At 48.0% G+C, this 25,950-nt stretch overlaps 2 protein-coding genes across 4 annotated transcripts; one reads left to right on the top strand and one right to left on the bottom strand.

The window, feature by feature from the left end:
- The first annotated feature begins 9,991 nt into the window (after nucleotides 1-9,991).
- Nucleotides 9,992-24,181, top strand: ARL10 (ADP ribosylation factor like GTPase 10). Of its 3 annotated transcripts, none has more exons than XR_008199710.1 (5): nucleotides 9,992-10,174; nucleotides 10,808-11,009; nucleotides 14,051-14,226; nucleotides 15,871-17,521; nucleotides 24,049-24,181. XR_008199710.1 is itself a non-coding variant. In XM_052643719.1 (4 exons), the coding sequence occupies exons 1-4, from the start codon at nucleotides 9,992-9,994 to the stop codon at nucleotides 16,042-16,044; spliced, it is 735 nt and encodes a 244-aa protein (XP_052499679.1). In that variant the 3' UTR covers nucleotides 16,045-19,210. The 3 variants fall into 3 exon arrangements, 1 of the variants encoding a protein (XP_052499679.1); XR_008199709.1 differs by lacking the exon at nucleotides 24,049-24,181 and adding an exon at nucleotides 19,012-19,210; XM_052643719.1 differs by lacking the exon at nucleotides 24,049-24,181 and having other exon boundaries at nucleotides 15,871-19,210.
- On the bottom strand, nucleotides 21,104-25,862 carry NOP16 (NOP16 nucleolar protein). Its single transcript, XM_052643722.1, has 5 exons — nucleotides 25,667-25,862; nucleotides 25,467-25,575; nucleotides 24,283-24,352; nucleotides 22,318-22,424; nucleotides 21,104-21,557 (listed from the first exon to the last, which is right to left on the bottom strand). Exons 1-5 carry the CDS (start codon nucleotides 25,771-25,773, stop codon nucleotides 21,414-21,416), a joined length of 537 nt encoding a protein of 178 aa, XP_052499682.1. The 5' UTR covers nucleotides 25,774-25,862; the 3' UTR covers nucleotides 21,104-21,413.
- Nucleotides 25,863-25,950: the final 88 nt, after the last annotated feature.

Below are 25,950 nucleotides of genomic sequence, written 5' to 3' on the forward strand. Positions count from 1 at the left end.
TATACAGTTCAAATAGTGGGGATCTCTAACGAACATCAACAGCTTCCTGTCCTTTAAACTACTCTTTTTTTGTCTAAGTCCTTTGAAAGATGTACATCTTTTTCTTCATAGCTCCTCCACTCATCCATTTATTAGGCCTAGACTTCTTACAGAAGTATCATGCCAGAATTTCTTTCTCCCCAAAAACGGAAATAATTCTAGAGTTTGAGAGTAGTCATCAAAGTCACCCACTAGGTGAAATAAATCACCCCTTGATATCTTTTATCTGTTCCATTTCTGATAGAATTAGAGCTTATTCTAGAAACATTGATCATTGGTCTCTATTGAATCAACTACCATCCTCTCTATGCAAAATCTCCAACTAATGTTTGCAAAATTCATAGTACACTTCCCTTCAAGATTCATATAGACCCCTCAAAACCTCTCCCCAGAACTAATTAGTACCCTGTAAGAAATTTTTCAAGGCTTAAGGCCCATAATAGTTGCAAGACTCAAAGCCTCATTAGCCCTTGCATTAGCCCCATAACACTCCCATTTTATCAGTGGGAAAACCTAAGGGTCAAGGGTGGAGGTTTGTGCAGGACCTCAGAGCAACAGACACCCTATTGTTCCTAACCCTCATATGTTACTAACATCCATCCCCACCAGATGTTAATTTCTTACTGTAATTGATTTATGCGGTGCATTCTTTAGTACTCAAATTGATGAAGTTAGCTAACACTACCTTCTTGCTTTCGCTTGGGAAGAAAAACAATTCTAATGTCTCAAGGTTTTATTGAGTCCTTATTCCTTGCAAATCCTAAAGGCTGATCTGGATGGTATAAAGTTCCCTAGATGTTCTACCTTGTTGAAACATATAGATGATTTGCTTCTTTTTTCTCTTTCTCAAGCTTTCTCACAGAAATAAAGCATCCACTTGTGAAAGCTTTTATGTATTTACTTTTAATTTTTTCTGTTTTTTGTTTTTTGTTTTTATTTATCTTTGTCACTGTTCCTGGGCCTCCTCTAGTGGTGGCAAGAGGGGCTATTCTTCACTGCAGTCTGTGCCAGGACTTACGGTGGCTTCTCTTGTTGCAGAGCACAGCTCTAGGCACGTGGGCTTCAGTAGCTGTGGCTCACAGGCTTAGTTGCTCCTCTGCACGTGGAATCTACCTAGACCTGGATCGTCCTCTGCATTAGCAGGTGGATTCTTACCCATTCTGCCACCAGGGAAGTCCCGCTAAAGATTTTAACCTCAAAGGGACTGAAGGTCACCGAAGAAAAATTGCTGTTTGTCCAAACCCAGGTTCAATATTTAGGACATCTGATGCCAAACAAGAGCTACACTCAGGTCCAGATAGACTTCTTGGTGTCCCAAGTTTCCCCAAACCAAATGCCAGCTGGGAGGTTTTCTTGGGCTAGTTGGTTATTGCCAAAATTGGATAGCCAATTTCTTAAGGCCAAACCTCTGTAATATCTTACTGAACAATAACAACCTGGACCCAATTTTATGAGAAGAATCAGGCACCATAGTTTCCAGGTGAAGCTGGAGAATCTGATGAACCCACCTGCTCTTGGACATTCCAATTACCAGATTCCCTTTTCTCCTTTTCGTAATATGAAAAGGAGAATGCCCTGGGGATATTCACCCAAAAACATGGGACCACCATTGACCCTCAGGGTCTTATAGCCAGTAACTGGATCCTGTGGCATGGAATACTCTCCTTGGCATTAGAGCCATTACAGCCACTGCCCTTTTGGTTAAAAGCACCAAGAAAATCACTGTGAGATTCCCCTTTAACAATCTCTGTCCCCTAGACAGTAGGAGCCCTCCTGAATTCTCGTCACACTCAGCGTTTCTCAGTCAGCTGCCTCCCCTCCTATGAAGTCATTTTGTTAACTGTTCTTACATAACTCTGTTATGCTCTGATAACTTTTCACCCTGCTACTCTTCTCCCTTCCGACATGCATGAGAGACTTCAAACTCTGAGCTTCGCTTCTTTTTCAGAAGCAAAGTCTGATAAAATGAGTGGACCTAGGTTCCAGCAACTATAAAGGAGGATCTAGGATATTTAAAGCATGGGTTTGAAATCACACAGACCCGGTGCAAACCGCAGTCGCATCCTTTATTGACTATACAATGTTGGGGGAGTCACTTCCTTTCTCCAGGCCTGTTTTCTTTTAGGAGGTGGAAGTAAGTTGACAAGTTGGTAGACAGTGGAATCCAGTCCTAGGTCAGAAGGATACCTGAGAGTCACAGGGAAGTTGGCAGATTTTAGAAACTAGCCCTGTAGTTACCTCAAGAGGGCCAGGCTAGGGTGTGGATGATGGTAGCCCAGGAGCAGAACCCAGAGCCCTATCAGAGTTTTCAGATGGATATACCTTTGTTTTCCCCACCTTGCCTGGGACAGACCTTGACCAGCCCTATAGCTATCACCATATCATGACTGCAGGCTGAGAAGGTACTGGCTGGTTGTGGGTGGCTTCAAGCCTCAGGAGGTTAAGGGGTATGCGTACTCTTGCCTGGAAAGTCCCATGGACAGAGGAGCCTGGTGGGCTACAGTCCATGGGGTCGTGAAGAGTCAGACATGACCGAGCGACTTCACTTTCAACTTTCACTTTTCACTTTCATGCATTGGAGAAGGAAATGGCAACCCACTCCAGTGTTCTTGCCTGGAGAATCGCGGGGGTGCCTGGTGGGCTGCTGTCTATGGGGTCGCACAGAGTTGGGCACGACTGAAGTGACTTAGCAGCAGTAGTAGTGTCAAAAACAACCACAGTGCAGTGGCTGGCCTGTGCCTCAGCCTCTCTCCACCACACTTTCTCCCCCTCCCAATACCAGGTTACAGCAGCCGTGAGTCGCAGCTTTTCTAGCAAGAGTCTTATCTGGACAGAGAGAGGTATGGGGAAGTTCTCTGGAGATGCTCAGGACCAAATAGACCAGACTACACCAGCATCACCTCAACTCACCAAAATAAGTCCAAGCTACACTTGGGCTTTGCTGCCTCCCTCAGGCACTCAGTTCTGGCCCCAAAGAAATAGAAACCACAGGCCAGATAAGAGACACAGCTGAGGGACACACACCCAGCCAGAGAAAGACAACACACAGGGCAACCTTATCCACAAGCAGCAGAGTTAACCGACTCGGCAGGACAGGAAATGAAAATACACATTTAAGTATTATTCTAATCTAAAAGGCATTAAAAAGGACAAAACAATGCCATTTGCGGCAACATGGATGGACCTAGAGACTGAAGTAAGTCAGACACAGAAAGACAAATATCCTATGATATCACTTACATCTGAAATCTAAAAAGAAAAAGGTACAAATGACCTTATCGATAAAACAGAAATAGAGTTACAGATGTAGAAAACAAACTTATGGTCACCAGGGGGAAAGGGAGGAGGGATAAATTGGGAGACTGGGATTGACAAACACATGCTGCTATATATAAAAGAGGAAACTAATGAGAACCTACTCCATAGCACAGGAAACTCTACTCAATACTCTGCAATGGGAAAAGAATCTAGAGAAAGAGTGGACACGTTCATATGTATAACTGATTCACTTGGCTGTACACCTGAAACTAACACATTGTAAATCAACTCTACTGCAATAAAATGTTTAAAAGTAAATAAATAAGAAAGAAAACAGTGGATTGGGGAAATATGAAGGAGGAACAAGAATCACACAGAAGCACCAACTATAGAATCAGACATGAAAATATCCTAGATGAAATAAAGACTTCAAAGAGTGGAGTAAATAGAGCGGATACAGCCAAAGGCCAAATAAGCAAGTATGAGGACCACATTGAGAAAATTTCCTAAAAAGCATGAAGAAGATATAGACATTTTTAATATATATAGATATAGATTTGGTACCTCAGCACAAACACACACACACACACACACACACTCTTAATACAAAAGTTTAAAAATCTATATCTTTAAAATATCTATATTTCTAATCTATATTTTTAATATCTATCACGTTAAAAATACCTATATCTTCTTCATGCTTTTTAGGAAATTTTCTCAATGTGATCCTCATACTTACTTATTTGCCCTTTGGCTACATCCACTCTCCCATAAATTGATTTCACAATTCACTAATGGCCTTAAACTACAATTTGAAACACAGGACTGGAGTCATACTCTTAGGTTCCCCTGCTAAGCCTTATTCACTTCTCCCCAGAGGGGTGATTTGTTTGAAGGGGGTTTGGGAGAAAGCAGTAGGTATGCTCAGTCCAGATGCTTTTGGGCTCTTCTGCCCTGCCCATCTATAGAGAGGGTGGGCCATGATGCTCTCCCTCCGCTGGGGAAGAGACTGGCCCTGTAAGGCTCCTAGAGGGCTTCTATTCTCATATCCCTTTTCTTTGGTGCCTCTGCCATCTTGGCTGTTAATATTCTTAATATTCTCCTGTCCTTGTTTGATGTGCTCTGTCATTAATCTGGTGGGTAATCCATCTGTTTCATGGAAAAGGATTAGCAAGTCTATTTTAACCACACATCTAAGCCACTTTCTCCAATCCAGCCTTTACTGACAACAAAGATGACATTTTTTTTCTCTCCATTTGAACATCTTCTTTGTCTCACTTCTCCGTTAGTTCTAAACTTGGAGACAGGAAACATTCTTTACTAACTGGCTGTTAAGGACTGAATGGATGTATCCCCCCAAAAAGGATTTGCTGATGCCCTAACTCCCAATGTACAAAGGCTAACAGAGGTTTGCCAAGAGAACACACCGGTCATAGCAGACACCCTTTTTCAATAACACAAGAGATGACTCTACACATGACATCACCAAATGGTCAGTACTGAAATCAAACTGATTACATTCTCTGCAATTGAAAATGGAGAAGCTCTATACAGTGGAGGAAAAAAGACCTGGAGCTGACTGTTGCTCAGATTATCAGCTCCTTGTTGTAGAATTCAGGCTTAAATTGAAGAAATCCAGTAGGCCAATCAGGTATGACATAAAACAAAACTCTTAGGATTATACAGTGGAGGTGATGAATAGCTTCAAGGGATTATATCTGGTAGACAGAGTGCCTGAAGAGCTATGGCCAGAGGGTCACAACATTGTACAAGTGGTGACCAAAACCATTCCAAAGAAAAAGAAATGCAAGAAGGCAAAGTGGTTGTCTGAGGAAGCTTTACAAATAGCTAAGGAAAGAAGAGAAGCAAAAAGCAAGGGAGAAAGGGAAAGATATACACTACTGAAGGCAGAGTTCCAAAGAATAGCAAGGGGAGATAAGAAGGCCTTCTTCAAGGAACAATGCAAAGAAACAGGGGAAAACAATAGAATGGGAAAGACTTAAGAGATCTCTTCAAGAAAATTGGAGATACCAAAAGAACATTTCATGCAAGGCTGGGTACAATAAAAGACAAACTTTAAGGACCTAACAGAGGCAGAAGATATTGAGAAGAGGTGGCAAGAATACACAGAAAAACTATACAAAAAGGTCTTAATGACCCAGCAAATCACAATGGTGTGATCACTCACCTGGGGCCAGACATCCTGGGGTGTGAAGTCAAGTGGGCCTTAGGAAGCATTACTACCAACAAAGCTAGTGTAGGTGGATGGAATTCCACCTGAGCTGTCTCAAATCCTAAAACATGATGCTGTTAAAGTGCTGCACTCAAATGCGTCAGCAAATGTGGAACTCAGCAGTGGTCACAGGACTGGAAAAGGTTAGTTTTCATCCCAATCCCAAAGAAGGACAGTGCTAATGAATGTTCAAACTACCAGACAGTTGTGTTCATTTCCCATGCCAGTAAGGTTATGCTCAAAACCCTTCAAGCTAGGCTTCAGCAGAACTTGAATCAAGAACTTCCAGAGTACAAGTTGGGTTTAGAAAAAGCAGAGGAACCAAAGATCAAATTGCCAACTTCCGCTGGATCATAGAAAAAGCAAGGGAATTCTAGAAAAACATCTACTTCTGCTTCACTGACTGCACTAAAGCCTTTGACTGTGTAGATCACATCAAACTATGGAAAATTCTTAAAGAGACGAGAATACCAAACCCATTGGTATTGTTTGTCTCCTGAGAAACCTGTATGTGGGTCAAGAGCAACAGTTAGAACTGGACATGGAACAACAGACTGGTCCCAAATTGGGAAAGGAGTACATCAAGCTTGTATATTGTCACCCTGTTTATTTAACTTATATACAGAGTGCATCATGCAAAATGCTGGGCTGGATGAAGCACAAGCTGGAATCAAGATTGCCAGGAGAAATAACAATCTCAGATACGCAGATGATACCACTCTAATAGCAGAAAATGTAGAGAACTAAAGAACCTCTCAATGAAGATGAAAGAGGAGAGCAAAAAGTTGGCTTGAACCCCAGCATTTAAAAAACTAAGATCATGGCATCTGGTCTCATCACTTCATGGCAAATAGGAGGGGGGAAAAGTGGAAGCAGTGACAGATTTTCTCTTCTTGGGCTCCAAAATCACTGCAGATGGTGACTGCAGCCATGAAGTCAGAAGATGATTGCTTCTTGGAAAGAAAGCTATGACAAACCTAGACAGCATATAAAAAGCAAAGACATCACTTAGCCGACAAAGGTCTATATAGTCAAAGCTATGGTCTTTCCATTAGTCATGTACTGATGCGAGTGTTGGATTAGAAAGAAGGCTGAGCACTGAGGAATTGCTTTTGAAGACACTTGAGAGTCCCTTGTATAGCAAGGAGATCCAACCAGTCAATCCTAAAGGAAATCTGTCCTGAATATGCACTGGAAGGATTGATGCTGAAGCTGAAGTTCCAATACCTTGGCCATCTGATGTGAAGAGCTGACTCACTGGAAAAGACCTTGATGCTGGGAAAGATTGAAGGCAGGAGGAGAAGGGGATGACAAAGGATGAGATGGTTGGACGGCATCACCGACTCAATGGACATGAGTTTGAGCAAATTCCAGGAGATGGTGCAGGACAGGGAGGACTGGGGTGTTGCAGTCCATGGGGTCACAAAGTCAGACATGACTAGTGACTGAATAACAACAATCCCCAATGAAATATTAGTGATATTATTTGGAGGTGGGGTTCTTGGGAGGTAATTAAATTTGGATGAGGTCAAGAGGGTGAGGCCCTATCATGGGATTAGCATCCATATAATAGAGAGAGAGAGAGAGCAGGACTTGCTCTCTGCCATGTGAGGACATATGAGAAGGTGGCTGCTAGCAAGCCAAGAGGACTCTAGCAGGGAACTGAATCTTCTGACCCCTTGATCTCGGATTTCCTAGCCTCCAGAACTGTGAGAAATAAATTCCTGTCATCACCTCACCCCTCAATGGTATATTGTTATGATAGCCCAAGAAGACTAAGACATTTGCTGAGATTTAACACTATTAAATGATTCCAGGAAGTCAAGCAAGATAAGAACTAAGATGCTACTGTTGCTAGTGAGTTTAAGGTTCTTGCTTCGTTGTGAAAGAATTTGGAGACGAAGTGATAGGTAAGAAGTGAGTTTATTTAGGCAGAAACACATCCCACAGACAGAGTGTGGGCCATCTGGGAAGGCAAGAGAGAGGAAGAGAAGAAGGGAGGGAGAGTCTTGACAAATTGATGCCAAAAGCTCAACTTCTCTGTACACTGGTGCTGAATCAAATCACAGAGATTTTGGGGTGAAGTAGAAAAGAGAAGCTGTATTACTTTGCCAGGAAAAGGGGGCCACAGTGGGCTAAAGCCCTCAAATCTATGTGTTTCAACTTAGGGAAAGTAAAAGTTTTATAGTAATTGTTCAAAGAGCATGGACATTCTTCTGATAGGTTGATGGTGAAGTAAGTTGGAGTCAGCAGCATCAACCTCCACGGCCAACTGATGCTGAGCAGGGCCCTGTGGGGCTCCTGGGCACGAAGGTCCTTTGGTCCCCCATATCTTGATTCCAGCCTTCATGACCTTCTCTCAGTTCCAAACAGCAGAACAGTTGCTAATCAAAGGAGAAACAGCAACAAAACCACCTGATGCAAGATTAAAGGACCAGAGAGGCTCCTCAAGATTAGGAGACTAGACCACCTAAGACAAGGCACACACCCTAATCTTGTCAGCAAACCCACCCTTTTGAAACTTTGCAGAAGAAAGAATAGACTATTACTGCCTTGATCCTTATCACATACTCCTGCTGATTATATAACCTTTTGCTACTCACCAGGGATGGGGCACAGTTCTTGAGTCCCTAGCCTACTGTGTTCCTCCTTTGCCTAGCAAAGTAATAGAGCCACCCTTTCCTTCTCCTCCATAATTGTGATAATTGTGTCTCCACATCTCTATTTGGCATTGGTGCACATAGAGCCAAGATTTTGGCAACACAACTGGTCTGGGGTCTACATCATTGTGGGCAGCATACCATGTTAATCTTACTTACATTCTCCCAACTTGAGGGGGTTTCAGTATCTGCAAAATAGCTCAAAGATAGTGTTGTGTGTATCCTCTGATAGGGAAACAGGACCTTGCCATAAGGCTGCTCTTCATTGTTTGTTTCTCCCTGGTTTCAAAACCCCTCCCTTTTCTAATTAACAACTGCTTGAATCTGCCCATTGGAACTCAGGGAGGGTCATGGAGGCTGAATGAATGCTGTTTCCTATAATCAAAGAAGTGGGGGATACAGAACAGCCTTGTGCCCAGGAGCCCCACTGGCCCCTGCATGGCATCAGTGTTAGTTTTTATGGACTTAGTAATTTCATAGGCTAATGAGTGGGAGGATTATTCCAGTTTTGTGAGGGAAGGGGCAGGGATTCCCAGGAATCAAGCCACTATCCACTTTTTGGCCTTTTACGGTTAGCCTCAGAACTGTCATGGTACTGGTGGGTATATCATTTATCATATGGTACTGTATGGCTGAGCATATGATGAGGCTCAAGGTCTACTGGAAGTCGACTCTTCCACCATCTTGGACCTAGCTGGTTCCAGCCAGTCTTTGTCATGTCTTATGGCTAATGGACTACAGTCCATGGGGTCCTAAGGGTGGGACACCACTTAGCAACTAAACCACCAACACTGGCAACATCTTCTCCCCTCTTATTTCACTACCAAGGGATTTAATGAGTTTGTTAGAGACCCTGGTAAGAATAGTTTCTCTGGATTGGTGGGAGTGAGGAATAGAAAATGCACATTATCCAGAAGTGGGTCTGAAATGGAAAGCAGAGGCAGAGGAAACAGGAGAGATCTGAGCATACCTGTGGGTGACTAGAAAAAAGCCCAGAATCCACCCTGGTCTATAAAATGGCTTGAAGCGATTTACAGTAAAAATAAACCCATTCACCCCAGAGTTTCTCGTGGGGTTCCTCCTCTTGAGTACTCCAGGCCCGTTTCTCCTGCTTTTCCTCCTTGTGCTACACCGTGGAAACTTTGGCAGTCACTGGGGGTCAAGGGACAAAGCGGTCACGTCTAAACACTGATTCCCTGCCCTGGCTGGCTTCATCAGGACACTTCACCAAGAGACTCCAAGAGAGCAGAACCCCTGGAATCCAGGCAGCAGCCAACAGAAGGTAGACAGTACTAAGAGTCAGGGACCTGGGTTCCAATCCGGCCTCTGCCACTCCATAACCTGCCATCCCATAGCAATTCCTCTTGGAGATCATGAGGGATGCCCAGGAAGCATACTACCTGGGGTTGAATGCAGGCTGCACCCACACACGAAGGTGCGACTAGGGCCTGTTTTCCCTAACAAGCGACACTGTTTTAAGGGGTAACCTAAAACGTCTTGAGCTAACCCCGTAACAGCAAGTGCTCGGCAGATGCCAATGTAACCACGTCCTGTCCTGCCCAGGCACAGCCTCTCGCTCCACACCGCACCTAGCGGAGTGGGCGGGAGGACCCAGCGCTCCGGGCCGCGCCCCCAGCTCCCGCCGCCGGTCGCGACAGCAGCGGTGCATTGTGGGTCTTGTAGTGTGGGGCTGGGTTGGTTGGGTGGGTGGGCGCGGCCGAGGCAGTCGCTGCGGGGCCATCTTCGGCAGGCCGGCTGGCTCGCCCTGTGCAGCCCGCACTCGCGCTCCTCGCCCGCCGCGATGGCGCCGCGGCCGCTGAGCCCCTTGGTGCTGGCGCTGGGTGGCGCGGCGGCCGTGCTCGGTTCGGTGCTCTTCATCCTCTGGAAGACCTATTTCGGCAGCGGACGGGAGCGCCGCTGGGACGGAGGCGAGGCCTGGTGGGGCGCTGAGCCTGCCGGCCTTCCACAGTGGGACGAGTGGGACGTGAGTGCCCGAGGAGGGTCTGCGCCTCCGCGCGTGCAGCCGAGGGGGTGTGACCGCCGCCCGGCGAGTTGGGAGCTTGGCGCCGCAGGCGTCACGCTGGTGGGCGCGTGGCGGGCGACTGGGAGTCCCGGAACCCTGGAACCGCTGGGCGTTTGGGGGCGTGTGCTGTGCTGCGCCTCTGTAGGCCCCAGCTTACTCGCCAGGGCTGGGGCGCGAGCGCGCGGTCGGGGAGCGCTGTCCCGCCAGCGCCGGTGCAGCCGGTGCCTGACTGGCGCCTGCGCTGTGCGTCCAACGCGGTTTGCCCTCCGCCCCCTCCCGCCGGCCCGCAGCTGTTTCGCTTGTTGCCGGGATTCGGCGCTTCCTACCTGCCTAGAGTGAGGAGGGATTGTCAGTCTAGGGAGGCTGAGGCTCTGCGCAGGGGAGGAATTTGCATGAGGTCACCCAGTGAAAGCTAGAAGAAGGGCTTTGGGGAATTCAGGATTCTGTGGGCGGCGCTCGTCCCTGTGCACCAGAGCGGGCCTAGCAGACCCTTGATGGCGGGAGGTCGGGGATCTGCGCTTTGGGCTTTCGGTCTTCCCTGGGGGAAGGGTGAGGCCGGAGGGTGCCGATCGCAGCCTGACCCGTGCTCCGCAGCCCGAGGACGAGGAGGACGTGGAGCCAGCGCTGGAGGAGCTGGAGCAGCGCGAGGTGTTGGTGCTGGGGCTGGACGGCTCCGGGAAAAGCACATTCCTGCGCGTGCTGGCGGGAAAGCCACCGCTGGAAGGCCACATCCCCACCTGGGGCTTCAACTCCGTGCGACTGCCCACCAGGGACTTCGAGGTGGACCTGCTGGAGAGTGAGCAGACACCCCCTCCGCTCGCGCCTGTCTCCCCCATCATCTCAGCTGCACCCAAGTTGGGGCTTGTTATCTAAGCAGGACACGCTCCTGTAGAAAATCCTTCCCATGTGTCCCTGGGGTACAGGATGGAGTCCAACACTGCTCTCTTCTCTGGTTTGGTCGCCCCCTGTCCCTCACCCTTACTGCAGCCCACGTGCCTAACCCTGATAGACTCACAGCTAAAGTTTCCTGTATGCCAAGCACTTGACAGACAGCACTTTATAAAACCCTCCCAACAACTCCATAAAACTGGAAAGAGTTATTACTTTCATTATATATGTCTTGCGTGAGGCAGTGAGGCCCAGAGAGTTAAATAGTTTATCCAAGCTCAGGCAGCTTGCCAGTCTGTTAATGCTGTCTAGCTCTGGGCTCTTGATGTCAAGCACCCTGTACATTGCTTGTTTCTGAAATGAGTGAGTGATAGTCGCTCAGTCGTGTCCAACTCTTTAGGACCTCATGGACTGTGTAGCCTGTCAGCCTTCACAATCCATGGAATTCTCCAGGGTTTCTGAAGGGTGCTTGCCGTTTTCTTTCTTACCATCTGTGCTTTGCATGCACTGTTCTCCAAGTCTGGAAAGCCCTTCTTCCCTTTATGAACTAATGTTCATCCTTCAAGGTTTAGGATAAACTATTTATCTTGGATAAACTATTTAACTTTCTGGGCCTCACTGCCTCACGCAAGACATATATAATGAAGGTAATAACTCTTTACAGTTTTATGAAGTTGTTGGGAGGGTAATATCCCATGAAGCCTTATCTGACCCCCAGGCTGGCTTAAGAGTTCTTCCTCTGGGCTCCCCTTCCGCTACAGTGTTTGCCACATACCTCTCTGTGTCCCTGACTGGGCATGTAGGGCACAGATAAATCTGATCCAGCTCTGGCCCCTAGGGCCCAGCCCCAGTCAGGTACCTGGAAGAGCTTGTTAAGGGAGTGATCAAACGAGGATCTGAGTAGCCTCCTGCCCTCAATGTTAGGCTTCTTGGGATCTCAGGAGAAGCTAGGAGAGAGGGTATTGAGAGGGCAGCAGTACTTTAGCGCCTGTGTCCAGTCACGGACTCAGTGGAAAGGGACAGGTGGGTTTCTGCCAGCCATAGGCCTCAGACCATTAATACTCAGTGGGTTTAGTTAAGTGCCAAAGTGGTGGGATCAGACTCAAGGCCTGGCCGTTGGCCTGAATGGGCCCAGTTCCTCTGGTCTCAGGGCTCAGGGCCTTGCCTGCTAGCCTGCCCTGGCTACATCTTTCTTCCCTGATTGTAGCAAACATTGATATTTACCTGAGTTCAGTCCTTTCAGCCTGCTTTCTGTGTCTCCATCTCTTGTGCCCAGGACACAGAAAATTCAGGTGGGGGTTCTACAGTTGAAGCCCCCTCTGTCTGGCAGAGACAGTATCCCGGCTCTATAAGGTCACTCAACCTGGATTCAAACCCAGATCTCCCATTCAAGTCCAGGTCCTTTCCCCTGCCACAACACTCAGTTTGCTGTGGTTACCTACAGTGCTTGGCCTGGAGCCCAGCTGAGAACGAGCTCCTTGTGGATCTTGACTTTTCCCTGCCCTCCCCACCCCAACCTCCTATATCCATTTTATTAACTAGTTCTGTCAGCTTTATCCTCCAGTAGCGTTTGCATCTGTCTGTTTCTCCCCACCTCCATCTTTGCCTGCTTGTCCCAATCCACGGTCACCTGTCAGTACTACAACAGTCTCCTTGCTGGTCTTCCTGATTCCGCTTCTGTCCTCAATGTTGACCAGCAGCATCTTTCAGAAATCCATATCACTTCATGTCATTCTTGCTTTAAATGCTTATGGGGGTCCCCACAGCCTCACTGTGGCCTTACAGGCCCCGTGTGGCCCAGCCCTGGCCAGCCCTGCTGGTAGTGTCTCCTTCTCCCCCCTGGCAGCGCCTCAGCCACCCTGAATGCCTTCTGTTTCTTGAACACATGGATCTTGCCCTGCCCGGTGCCTATAACGCTTTTCTCTGCCTCTTCTCATGACCATCTCCTTGTCATCCCAGATTCAGCTCACGTGCTGCCTCCTTAGGCCACCTTCTCAGACCACCCAATCCAAAGCCACCAGCAGACACTACCCTCACCCCGCCCCGCCACTTTCACTTTTTCTGTTTTATTTCCTTCCTTTGTGGAATGTGTTTTTGTGTTACTGCTATGTTGGTCCTGGTTACAGAGGGAGCTCCTTGAGAGCAGGGCCCCCCTGCCTGCCTTGCTGACCTCTGTGTCCCCAGCACCCAGATCAGTGCTTGGCACCTAGTAAGTACTCAGTATATACTTGTTGAGTGCCTGCTATGTGCCAGGCATTGTGCTGAGGGCTTTGGGGGGATCCAGAGATACATAGCTCTAACTCTCAAAGAGCTGAGAGTACACAAGTGTCAGAAGTCTAATCAGAAACACTAGGATGCGGGGGTGACCATTGAGGACTTTGCAGAGGGACACAGAGGAACAGGAATGCAACCCGGGTTGGGGAAGGTGCTCCTTGGACAGCCACACGGTGGCAGGATTGAGTATGGCCTTTCCAAGGAAAGAAAATGGGGCAACCAGGCTGAACGAGAAAAACTGAATTGAGAATGGCTGTTCTCAGGCAGCACAGGGGGTCCTGGCTGCTGACCATAGCCGCTGACCTGGGAGGAAGCTAGGGATTGGGAGGAGGCAGGACAGCCCAGGAGAAAGAACCAGAGTACTATATATGAGGACATGTTATACCCCAGTCCTGTGAAAGGTACATTGCGCACAGTACTTTGGGGTTTTGCTACAACCTGTTAGGTAAGTTCAGTGAGGAGGAGACTGATGCTCAGAGGTGTCGACCTGCTCAGGGAGATACAGCTGTCAGAGCTAGAGCCGCACTCAGGTCCAGTTGGCTCAGGAACCCGTGGACTTTCCCTTGCTCCATTGGCCAGTGGAGCCTTGGGAGGCTGGAAGTGATGTGGGGGTGGGCTGTAAATAGAGAGTCCGGGCCCAGGGAGGCTCTGAGCCGGCCCCTGGCCTCTCCTCAGTCGGCGGCAGCCAGAATCTGCGCTTCTACTGGAAGGAGTTTGTGAATGAAGTGGACGTGCTGGTGTTCATGGTGGACTCGGCTGACCGGCTGCGGCTGCCATGGGCCCGACAGGAGCTGCACAAGCTGCTGGACAAGGACCCTGACCTGCCTGTTGTGGTGGTGGCCAACAAGCAGGTGAGGGCGATGGGAGGCTGGCCCAGGTCAGCGGGGCTTGATCCACAATGCCTGGGGCAGGGAGCACCGGAGAGGGATTCGGGCCCAGACCCCTGACCTGCAGCACACAGCTGATGCTGTCACCCCCTCTGCTGCCTGTGCTGCGTCCTCCTCCCTCACCCTCTCTGCCTCCCTGTCATTTGTCATCCTGGAAGAATGAGAAAAATAATTTCTCTGTGTCCACTGTGTATGAGGTGTGGTTTCGAATAATATTTCATATGATGTTTCTGTTCCCTCTGTAAGATATGCGATACTGTTTCCATTTTACATATGGGAAATCTGAAGCTCAGAGAGATTTTGTACACCTTGAAAATAGTAAATTGGGAAGTTGTACTCCAGTTACACCTTTTCCACTCTGCAATGTCCTTAATGATTTCTGACTCTAGATCAGAGAGCTATATAGCTGGGAAGTGGTAAGAAGTTAACAAGTTAAATAATAATAACTAACATTTACTGTGTGCTCACAGCATGCTAAGCACACTGTAATCACGACCTCACTATAGGCCCTGACGTTAGCCCAGAGTTACAGCTGCTATGTGGCAAAGCCAGGTCGTGAGCTCAGATCCTCCTCAAATTTCCGGCTCTTCACTCTGTGCTATATACGTCTCCTGGCCCAGTAACTCTTGGCATCACATACTTACGGTGCCATTCTCTGCCACAGTACAGAGTCCTGTTGTGTTTCAGGTGGCAGGGGCCCATGGCGCTGAGAGCTGTGGCACCTGTTTCCAGTCTGGCTTGGAGACATGCTGTCTGTCTTAGACCTCAGGTTTCCCCTGCCTATCAGGAAATACCTGGCACGATTATAAACAGGGTTACCTTATGTTCTGGTCTGCCTGGGACAGGCCCCAGCTATGCCTGTTGCTCTGATAGAACTATACTAGTTCCCACTTTGAGTCTCAGAAGTAACCCAGTTTGGACAATGAATCATGTCATCATCTTATATAAACTGTGATTTATAGTGATTTTGAACTTTACAGGAGAGCGCACCTAAGGTCCCATCATTCTATGAACTACTTCAAGAAGAAACCTTTTAATCTTGGGCCAGGCTTGAAATTAAATGTACCATCACCAGCCATGTTGAGTAGTGGCCTCTGTTTTTTCCTTAGCTGGTTTCTAGGAGTCTAGGGGAGGTGAGGCCTTTGTCTGAAAGTGACTTTACCATAAGATCTCTGCACCATTGAATTTAGGAAACTGAGCTAAGATTTCTGTAAAGGTCATAAACTTGGTCATCAAACCAATCTGGGTTTGAAACCTGGCTCTGCCATGTATCGCTTTCCTTCGCTAAATGATACCACCTCCCTGAGCTGATTTCCCCATCAGTTTAGTATGGACAGTGAGTTAAATGAGGTAAGTACCTATCACAATGCCTGACTTATTGGACATGCTGTTTCTTAGCACAGTGGCTGTGGGTGAGAATGAGGGGATGGAAAGAAGTTGATACCAAGGAAAGTCAGAGATGAAGTGAGTTTAGACCAACTGGCCAAGAGAGAACTTAGGCCCCAGTGTTTCCCTCAGGGAGCTGATGAACAGTTTATTTCACAGATGACAAGGGTGGGTTGTTGGGACACACTCTCCGTCCAGCCTGACGTCTTTGTTTCATCCCAGGACCTGAACGAAGCCATGAGTATGGTGGAGCTGCAACAGGAGCTGGGCCTGCAGGCTGTCAATAGCCAGCGGGAAGTTTTCCTCTTGGCAGCCAGCATCGCCCCTGCAGGAACCAGCTTTGAAAATCCTGGCACCGTGCACATCTGGAAACTGCTCCTGGAGCTTCTCTCCTAGGCTGGCGCCCACCCGCTCACCAGCCAGCCCTGGAGACTTCAGTTCCACTCCTCCTGCTTCTTCATCTCCAGCCTGGGCCTGGGGCACAGGCTACATAGCATCACTTCCCTTCTTCCCTCCTCACCCTCAAGAGCAGGGCCTGGGTGAGGTCAGGAACCACACAGAAGCCCTCCTGGTGAGCTGGCCATGAGGCTGAAGCAGGGAGGCAGTTGAGGCCAAGGGTGGGAGAGGACAGTGTCTTGCTCATTCGGAGCAGCAAGTGGTGATCCCACTTTCACCAGGGAAGGCAGCCTCATCCTCTGACCTGTACAGCGAGCTGCCCAGCAGGCTCAGTTCTCCCCACCCTGCTGGTCCCAGGGGGTGAGGACTGGTGTAGATGTCCGAAGTACGCCCTAACCCTAGACTGATCCCTCCTGGTGATTTTGCACCCTCGTGTGGGCAGGTTCTGGGCCGTAAGCCATGAGCTCAGACTCCCTGTCCTGCCTTATCCTCCAGCCCCAGCTGGCTCGTGGCCTTGTGTAATCCCTGCCTCTCTGGGCCATCCGTTTTAAAGAGAGGTGATTTAGATGGTGGCTTTCTAACCGAGCCATGAAGACAGGAAGCTTGAGGAGGAATCTAGAGATCCTGGCAAGGAGCTTCCTGAAACCCCCCTGCTTTCCCAAGGTTGAGGTCCGGCCCGCTAACCTCTTAAATACAGAGTAAGTGGTCCTTACCCCCTAATCAGAGAAACTGAAACCCACACCCACCCCAATCTGGAGTCAGAAGCTGCTACTCTTACACTTAACTGTGCCAATGCCCATGTTTACATAAGTCTGGGGAAGGAAGGAGCCTGCCTGTGTTCCTGGAAAGACTTGTCAGGGGCCTCCAGACTGCATTTAATTATTTATTTATTTATAAAAGGAACAGGCCCAAGTTTTAGGCTCTGTTTCTAGGTGCTGTTATCTAAACCCCAGATGACTGTCATGGAAAATTTGGATCTTTGAGGAAAATAGCTGGAATCATGGATGACAGTGTGGTAAGCTACATGAGTCAATGCAGACAGCTTTTCCTCCCCCGACCCTTTGTGGCTGTACTTGATGTCATAGAATTTCATGATGACCCATATGAACTTGAACTCCAACACTTGGCCTAATACGTCAAAGGGACACAAACTGTAGAGGTAACGAATGACTCTGGGAGAGGCAATTTCATCATAGTTACTCTTACAAAGAAATAAGAATTAGCAGACCAACCAATGGGTAGCCTTGAGTATATCGCACAGCCTTCCTGGACCTGCTGATTGTGCAGCTAAGGCAAAGCTGGACAGAATAGCTGGTGTCTTCTCCAGTACACATTCCGTGATTCTCCTGTTTCCAGTGATCAGCCAGTTTAAAGACTGTCTCTGTACTGACTCTTCAGTGTAGGCAGAAGGAACCTTTTGTCTGTCAAGAGGCCACTGAACAGTCGACAGCCACAAATGGGCCTTTTTTCTGAGGAGGTAACCGACTCAGTTTGCTTTTTAATTGAGAATAGAGATTATGTGCCTTTGTTTCATTTGACATTTACTCAGTGTGCTACAGTTTCATGCTGTGGCGGGTGCAAGAAGGGTGGGCCGGGAAGGTGGCTCAGAATAGAATCACTTTTCTTCGAAATTCCGATTAACTTTCTGTCTTAAGTGATTTGACTGATTTTATTTTAAATATTTTGGGAATGACTTGGGTTTTAGAGTAGCCTTTGAAACCCTGCTGACACTTCATTTTGCTGGCAGAAAGTGAGGAGACTTGACTTCTCTGTTCTGTGAACCTCGCCTTGTCCTCCAGTGTTAATACTTGAAAGTTACCTTTGGAGCCAACATTTTGGAGAGGGGCACCCTTTTCTATTAATTAAGATCTGCCTTTGGTCTAGTGCGTATCACTGTGTAGTACAGGTTTTAAAGTCCCCACTGTCAGGAGGTGAACTTGAATAGAGTTACGTACTTGAGCAGGTTTCAAAGACCAGTCTCAGAGTCAACAGGTCCCAGGGGCACACAAGGCACCCCTGAGGAGCACTGCAGGCCCAGGGCGGTGGCCCTCGGTAGCTGTACAGGCCATGTGGACGGCCTGTCGGCCTGTGGGCGTGTCTGTGGCTGAGAGCAGCACTCCTCTGGTGGCCCGTCCTCCAGGTGGGCTGCCAGACTGCTTGTGTTCCGGTTCCTACCAGGACCAGGCTGGGCACAGTCGGGGAAGGGCCTTTCCTAAGAACGCTGACTGCCTTGTGCTCTTATGTAGTTGTTCCTGATGTGACTTTGGCTCAAGAGCCTAGATGGCTGCTTTGGGGAACCTGTTCATCTCAAGTGCAGCTCCTGACTAACTGGGATGACCACGGTCCCCCCTCCGCCCCACCGAGCTTGGGACTAGCGGCTGGGCGGCTGGGCAGCTCTCGCACTCTCATGAAGACCATACAGTGCCCACTTCACGCTTGGCAAGGCAGCTCATGCATCTGCGTGCTGGTTGAACCTATGAATCACACACCCTGACACTGGGGGCTTCTGCTCTTGAGGTTATTTTAATGAAATCATGGCTTCTGACCTGCTGCTGTCCTTCTCAAGAGAGGTCAGCCCGGTCCAGAGTCTGGACACATGGATGGTCTAGGCAAGAGGGCTCTTGAGGCTGCTGGGACCACTACCTTGGACCGGCTGCCTATCCCAAGAAGCCTCCTCTGGCACCTCCTGGTGCTCAGAACCATCCGTTGTAAGCTTGTGCCAACACAGTGGTACCCAGCTGTGAGGACTGGAGAGGAGGTGAAGTTAGTCCCTCCGGACCCTCGTCGGAAGTGCTGGTGAAAAATCTCACAGCTTTAGCATGTCTGAATGAGACCCCTGATTCTCCAGAAAAATGTTTCCACTTGCCTTTGGAAAAGATTTTGTTCTTAGGCTAGTTTAGTAGCAACTGCCAGCATCTCAAACCAGCCGCTGAAACTTGTCTGTGGTGTCTATCCTTGTCCTCACAGCTGCCCCAGAACTCAGACCTGCATAGTCAGCAGTCTGCCTCTCACCCCTGCCGTCTGCTGTCACCTCCAAGTCTTCTCTAGTAACTATTTAAAGGGAAACCTCCACTTTTCCCGGCTGCCTCCTGGAGATGGGCCCATAAAGGGACAAGGGGGAGATTGCCATCAAAGAACTGAAGTAAAGGAGCCTTGCTGTCCCAGCCCATGCCCTGTGAACCCAGGCCCACAAACTGCATAAAATGGAGTGTTGGTGGCTGTGTACAATAAATGCCAAAAATTCGGTGGTGGTTTCATATAAATTGATTTTGAGGAACAAAGGTGCTTGGTGCTTAACAGTCCCAGGGAGGGACAGCTATGGAGGGTGGTCCCAGAACACGTCCCACAGAAAATCCCAATCCTTTCAGTCCATGCTGGGGTGGGTGGGTACATCAGCTTTGGCCTAACTACTTTTGGGGAGATACCCAAACCCTTCCTTGTAGGAGTTCTAGCTGATGGAGCCAGAGCTAGGCATGAAAATGGAAGTGAGAACTTTTTAATTGTAGCAATGCTGTTTTTTAATTGAATAATTGCTTTACAGAATTGGAGAACAGCTTTGACTGCCTATACACCAGAGGTCAGAATGAAGGTGGCACCATTCCACAAGTGTCCCCCCAACACCTGCCCTTGGGCTGGGCTCTGTGGTTCCCTCACAAAGTCGCTGCATTCAAGTCCAGTCTGGTAGGGGATGTCCAACCAGACTAAAAGACAGTCACTGGCACTGGCTACAGAATGGGGCTGGGGGCACTCAGGACACTGACACAGCCTTGGGGCAGAGGAAGGTGGTATGGAAGGCATCCCCAAAGCCCTATGGTATGGCAGCTGAACTGGGTGAAGAAACAAGGTTAAAGAGCCTGGCCCAGTCACAGGCTTGATTTCAGAATGCTCTGAAGGACTGCGTTCCTAAAGCCTTCACTCACTGGAGTCTGGCAAGCCAGGTCCAAAAGGCAGGTTTCTGTCCAGTTTCCAGCCCATATCAAAGGTGTCCAGCCCGCCTCAACAGTGTGAGATGGTGGGCTGCTTTCAGTGGCCGAAGAGAAGGCCAGCAAGCGAAAGTCTAGGCTTAGTCATTGGACAGACTAACTTCAAACCCCATGTTAATGCCTCTTAAACCTGTTTCCTTACCTGCAAGAAGATAAAACCACACAACTGTGTGGGTTTTACGTGAAATGTTCTATGTAAAAACACTTAAGTCCTTTTCTAGAGCAGTGAGGGGAGACAAATTTTATGTGATATAAGGAGAAACCTCAGGAACAGAGGGTTTTTATATTATTGATACCTGACGATAATGAATCAAGAGAAGAAAATGCCCAGCACCCACCTCACTGTGACTCTAATCCTGCTACATACCAATCATGCCATGAAATTGCACAGGCCAGGCCCGAAGGAATGCCACACAGTGTGTAGCCCAGGACTTGGTACACAACAGAGGTGCATTCAGCAGTCCAACAGACATCTCAGAAAGCAGCTTTGGGGACCTCAGACTCAAAAGACAAGCAGCAAAGGCAGGTCAGTTGAAGGCAGATCAGGAGGCAGCTGTACTGCATCTTATCTGCTGGCACTCAGACCAGGGCCACAGAAAACCAGTTCACCAGCCCCCAGCCTGGGGTGGGGCCAGCACTGGAGGCCCCTCCCAAGCAGCCCAGGCTTCCGTAGAAGTATTAGTCGGCTCAGATGGTAAAGAATCTGCCTGCAGTGCAGGAGATCCAGGGTCTATCCCTGGGTCAGGAAGATGCCTGGAGAAGGGAATGACTGCCCACTCCAGTATTTTGTCTGGAGAATCCCATAGACAGAGGAGCCTAGCAGACTACAGTCCATGGGTCACAGAGTCAGACATGACTGACTGACTCACTTTTTTGTAGAAGTGATGGTGGAACTGCTATTCAGGAAACCAAGGTAGAGAGCAGTAGAACCAGAACAGGGGAGAAAAGGGAGGGCAGCTGTGCCTAGGAGGGTACATGAATGTGCAAAGGACTGAATGGCCTCTTTACTTTGGTTGAGGTTACTGAAGGGGGCAGCCCCAGGGCTTGGCTGGGAGGGCAAATACCAAACTCTCAGAGAAGTAAAAATAACTATTTTATTGTACACAGACTATATTCAAACAAACCGCCTACTCATTAAACAGCAGGTTCTGGCTTTTCCCAGAGTCCCCAGAAGAATATAAATTGGAGTCTCTGGGAGACAGTATTTTCTCCAAAGTGAAATGTGAGAGAGATTGTATGTGTGTGTGTGCACACAGGCACACACACACACGTGCATTGTAACCTTTTGATTCCATGGGGTTTGGCTGGCCTCATCTGTAAATGGACACCCCCTCCTTGCTTCTCTGGTCCAAGAGGAAGCCTCAACCTGGGGCAGGCATAAACCAGTCACTCAACCTCCATTTTATTCTTTTGCAAAGAATCAGTGAAGGCTTGCCACTCTGCTGGGTAAAAACGCTTGTAGACGTTGATCTTATTCCGAATCTGTTTTGGGGTATCTTGATAGTAATTCTTCTCGTCCCGGGCCATAGCCTAAGGAAAGAAAAGGGCCACTTGAATGAAGAAGGCTGGACAGGCAAAGCTCAAATCCCTAGCCCTGCGCTGGACAAGGTACTACCCATCCCTGAGATTCAGATTCCTCGCGTCAAAAGTCATAGTGTATGTGGGAAAATGGGTACAAGTACCCTCAGAGACTAGGCAGGAGCTAAGACCAGCTGAGTAGCTCATTCTTAGTCCATCACCAACTGAACCCACCTGGGCACAGGGGTCTAGTGTAGCCAGATCTTTCCATTTTTAAGAGAAGCCAAAAAAAAAAAAGGACTTTTACTTGAGACCTCCCATAATTAAAATGGGAGTTAACTCCTGAAAAACAGTTAACTCTTGAACAGCACAGATGTGAACTGCATGGGTCCACTTATAATGGGTGTTTTTCAGGTTTTCAGGACCATGTAGCTGAATCCCTAGATTTTGAGGAACTGCAGACTTGGAGGACCAACTGTAAATTACACACAGGTTAACTCTCAAGTTGTTCAAGGGTCACCTGCAGTTCATTAAAAATACCATGTGAGCAAACAATATATATTTATGAGTGGGATACGCACCACAGGCTCCTCAGTCTATCCAATTATAAGCATTCTGTCAAAGGGATCCATTTCCTAGGGTATCTTTCCTCTTTGTTTCCACTCAATCTCAAGAAATAGGCACTAGCCAAACAGATCAGACCCCAAATGGTCCAGGGTACCTTCTCCCCAAGGGCCCAAGTGGTTCCTCCTGCCAGGCCTGAATCACTTACCTTATAGTTCTCCCCATGGTTCTCCACCATGTAGCGAACATAGTCAATGAGATCTCGTGACAGTGTATTTCCTTTCTTTTCTGGAAGGCTGGCTTCTGCCTCCAGGTCTGGGTTGAAAGAAGCCGAGAGACAGGGAATGAAGCTTTGCTTCCTGCATAAGTTGAGCTGCTCAGTCAATCCCAAGCCACAAGAGTTGCTACACTGGCCAAGTGATGACCTTCCCCTCTTCCTCTCCAAATTCAGTGCTAGAAACTTCCTCATTTGCCCCTCAGGTCCCAGGCTCTGCCTATGGCACAAGCATCCATCAGCATGGCAATAAGTCACCTCTCTTTGGGTCTCAGATGGGTGAAAGGAAGGTACCAAACTAAAAATCTCTACTTAGTGCCAGGTACCAGGGACAGAGATGAAGATACATTGCTGTATCTTCAATGCAGGGCTCCAGTCCACAATGCAGGGCTCCATTCCAGCTCTAAAATTGTTTGAGAACCTCTTAAAAGTGTTAATATGTGAAATGAAAAGGTGTGAATAAATGAGAACTCGAGCTGTAGGAACTAGGGCCCAAGGCACCTCACTGTTCCACGTGAGGGGAAAAACCAAACTCTGGAGTCAATATGGCCTCACTCCTAAAATAGCTGGGCTTCTCTGATGGCTCAGTGGTAAAGAATCTGCCTGCAATGCAGGAGATACAGGTTCAGTCCCTGGATGGGGAAGATCCCCTGGAGAAGGAAATGGCAACCCACTCCAGTATTATTGCCTGGGAAAACCTATCCATAGAGGACTTGGAGAGCTACAGTCCAAGGGGTCAGAAGAGTTGGACACGACTTAGCGACTGAACACACACACACCACTACTGAGCTATGATGGTAAATTTTGAGGGTTTTTATTTTTTGCCCACAATTAACTTTCTTTTTTTAATGGTAAATTTTGTGGGATTTTTTTTAACCATAATTTTAAATTTTTTAATTAAAGAATTAAAAGTAAAACTTAAGATTAGCTTTCACTACACTAAGTACACATGATTTTGCATATACAATCCTGTGCAGTAACTCTTACAAGAATCACTAAAATAGACTACAGACGGGAATTCATGGAATTCTGTATCAAATGTCTGGTCAGAGGGCTTTCCTGGTGGCTCAGAGGTAAAGAATTGGCCTGCCAAGGCAGGAGACACGGGTTCTGGGAAGATCTCACATGCAGTGGAGCACGAACTATTGAGCCTGTGCTCTAGAGCCCAGAAGACTCTAGAGACTGTGCACTTAGAGCCTGCGCTCCACAACAAGAGAAGCCACCACAATAAGAAGCCTGCGCATGCTTGCCTTAACTAGAGAAAGGCCTGAGCAGCAATGAAGGCACAGCCAAAAATAAATAAATGTCTGGTCATTCAAATTTTTAAACTTTGCAGAATTTACTCTCTTGTTTTAATATTCAGTCTCTATAGCCTTAAAATACATAAAGTTGATTTATCATTGGAAAGATTCAGTTCAGTCACTGAGTCGTGTCTGGCTCTTTGAGACCCCATGGACTACAGCATACCAGGCTTCCTTGTCCATCGCCAACTCCTGGAACCTACTCAAACTCATGTCCATCGAATCGGTGATGCTATCCAACTATCTCATCCTCAATGCAAAAATTATATGGTGGAATCTCTAAAAAAAAAAACTGTTCATCGTTAAACTCATGAGAAGCTGAATTCATGCCCGGGACTTAACGTTTTCTCCTTTATCCTCTCAGGCACTGGTTACGTTCTCCCTGAACATCTCTGGCCTCCCTTCACACACTGGAAGTTAGTCAGTAGACTGCAAATGTCTCGGCCAGGACACAGTTCTAACTGTGCCAGCTGAGCCCTGGACCAGCTCATTTCCTCCCTCTGAACTTCAGTTTCTCCATCTGTACAAGGAGAACAGCTGAGGGTCCTTTCCAGCCTGTATAGGATGCTGACCTAGAGAAATTGTGGCCCACACCCACCATTAAGCACATAAGGCTTCCGCACAAGCTCCTTAGGCCTCTCCTCTACATCCACTTCCATGGCCTTTACCTGCAGAGAAGAGAGACCGTGAGAACAGTAGACAGAAGAAATATCTTGGATGAGGGGAAATCCTAAAGGCTCCTGCCCATCCCAACACAACTGCCTTATCCATAAAGGTCCCTCCACAAGGTCAGGCAAGAATAGATGACCAAAAGAACTAACGCCCTGGATGCTTTTTGGTTCCCAAGATGCTCAAGTAAGCAATTTATCTTTCTGCGTCTACCTATAAAATGGGCAGAACATTCCTTGCCTGCCTCACTTCACTGTGTGATTATCAAATGGAGCAATGCCCATGAAAGCACTTAACACTTCAATGAGGGAGAGAGGTCAGATGCCTTCTCTCATGCAAGGAGCAGGCTGACAGTGCTTGGCTATAGTTTCACATTTATTCAACAAACAGTAGTTCCCTGTTCCTCTAGCATAAACAGATAATAAGAAATTTGCCTGAAGGCAACAGGACAAACCCAATCAGCAAGCCCATTCATTAACTATAGACCACTAGTCACATCCTAAGCACTACTGAGTGAGGCTTAGTACTGAATGGAACACAGAGGTCTTGTTCCCAAGCAGATTATGTTGGGGGAAAGAGGCACAAACAATAAACAGATAAATATATCACATGACATGCCATCAAGTATTTACAAGTGCCAATTAATTAAAGTAGAAAAGAAGTTACTGAGCCAAACGGGGTGCTATTTTTGAAAGTGGTCCGGAAAACAAACTATTCCGGAGAAACTAGCCTAAGGGAAGCCTCGGACCAAGGACGATTGGATAACTGAGGAAAGGTGTGAGGAACAGTAAGGATTCCAAACTCCTTATTAGGAAAGTTAAGGGCAGGAAAAGATAAATTCTGGAAAACTGAGATGCCAAGGGATCCAAACAGTTTAATTTCAAAAGGAAAAAGTGAGTGTCGAAGGAAAACGGAAGCTCCAACCCAGGTCCAATGTGTGCTAGGGAGGCAGTATGAGGGAGATATTAAAGGTAATCTCAACGCAGTCAGGCTGGCCAAGTTGGCTGTGGGGAAGTCGCAAACCCAAGAAGGCCGTGAGGGAGGTAATAGACAGGATTAAGCCAGCTAAGGATGGTGTGGCGGCGGAGGGCAAGGCCGGGACCACGTCAGTACCTTTCTCTTAAGAAGGGGCACTGCCCTGTTGGGGTCCATAGCCAAACCCATCTCGGCCAGGTTCTGCCGCACCGATTTGGTCTGGTCCCAGGCATGTCGGATGTGTGAGCTACGGGGAAAAAAGAGGGTGATCGCGGGACTGTCATCTTGCTACCCGTCCTGGCCGAGGTCTCCTGCCTTCTAAACCCCGGTCTCCTCACCATTCGATCCGCGGCGCTGCCTTCCGTCGAGCATTCCGGTTCAGACGCTTCCGGTTAACATTATAACCGAACTTCTGCCTCCGAGTCTTTCCCTTGGCTTTGGGCATTGCACTGACCACAGCACCGGGTACTAACTAGACTCGGCTTCTCACTCCAACTACCGCGTGTAGCTACTCCTTCCGGGCAGTGGAGCACGTGATTTTGCAGGCTTTCGGGAAATGCAGTCTTCTTCTCAGCGACACAGGCTGGTTACTATAACTCCCAGAATGCCATGAGCGAACGCG

Source organism: Budorcas taxicolor, chromosome 7, assembly GCF_023091745.1.
Source record: "Budorcas taxicolor isolate Tak-1 chromosome 7, Takin1.1, whole genome shotgun sequence".
Lineage (NCBI taxonomy): Eukaryota > Metazoa > Chordata > Mammalia > Artiodactyla > Bovidae > Budorcas > Budorcas taxicolor.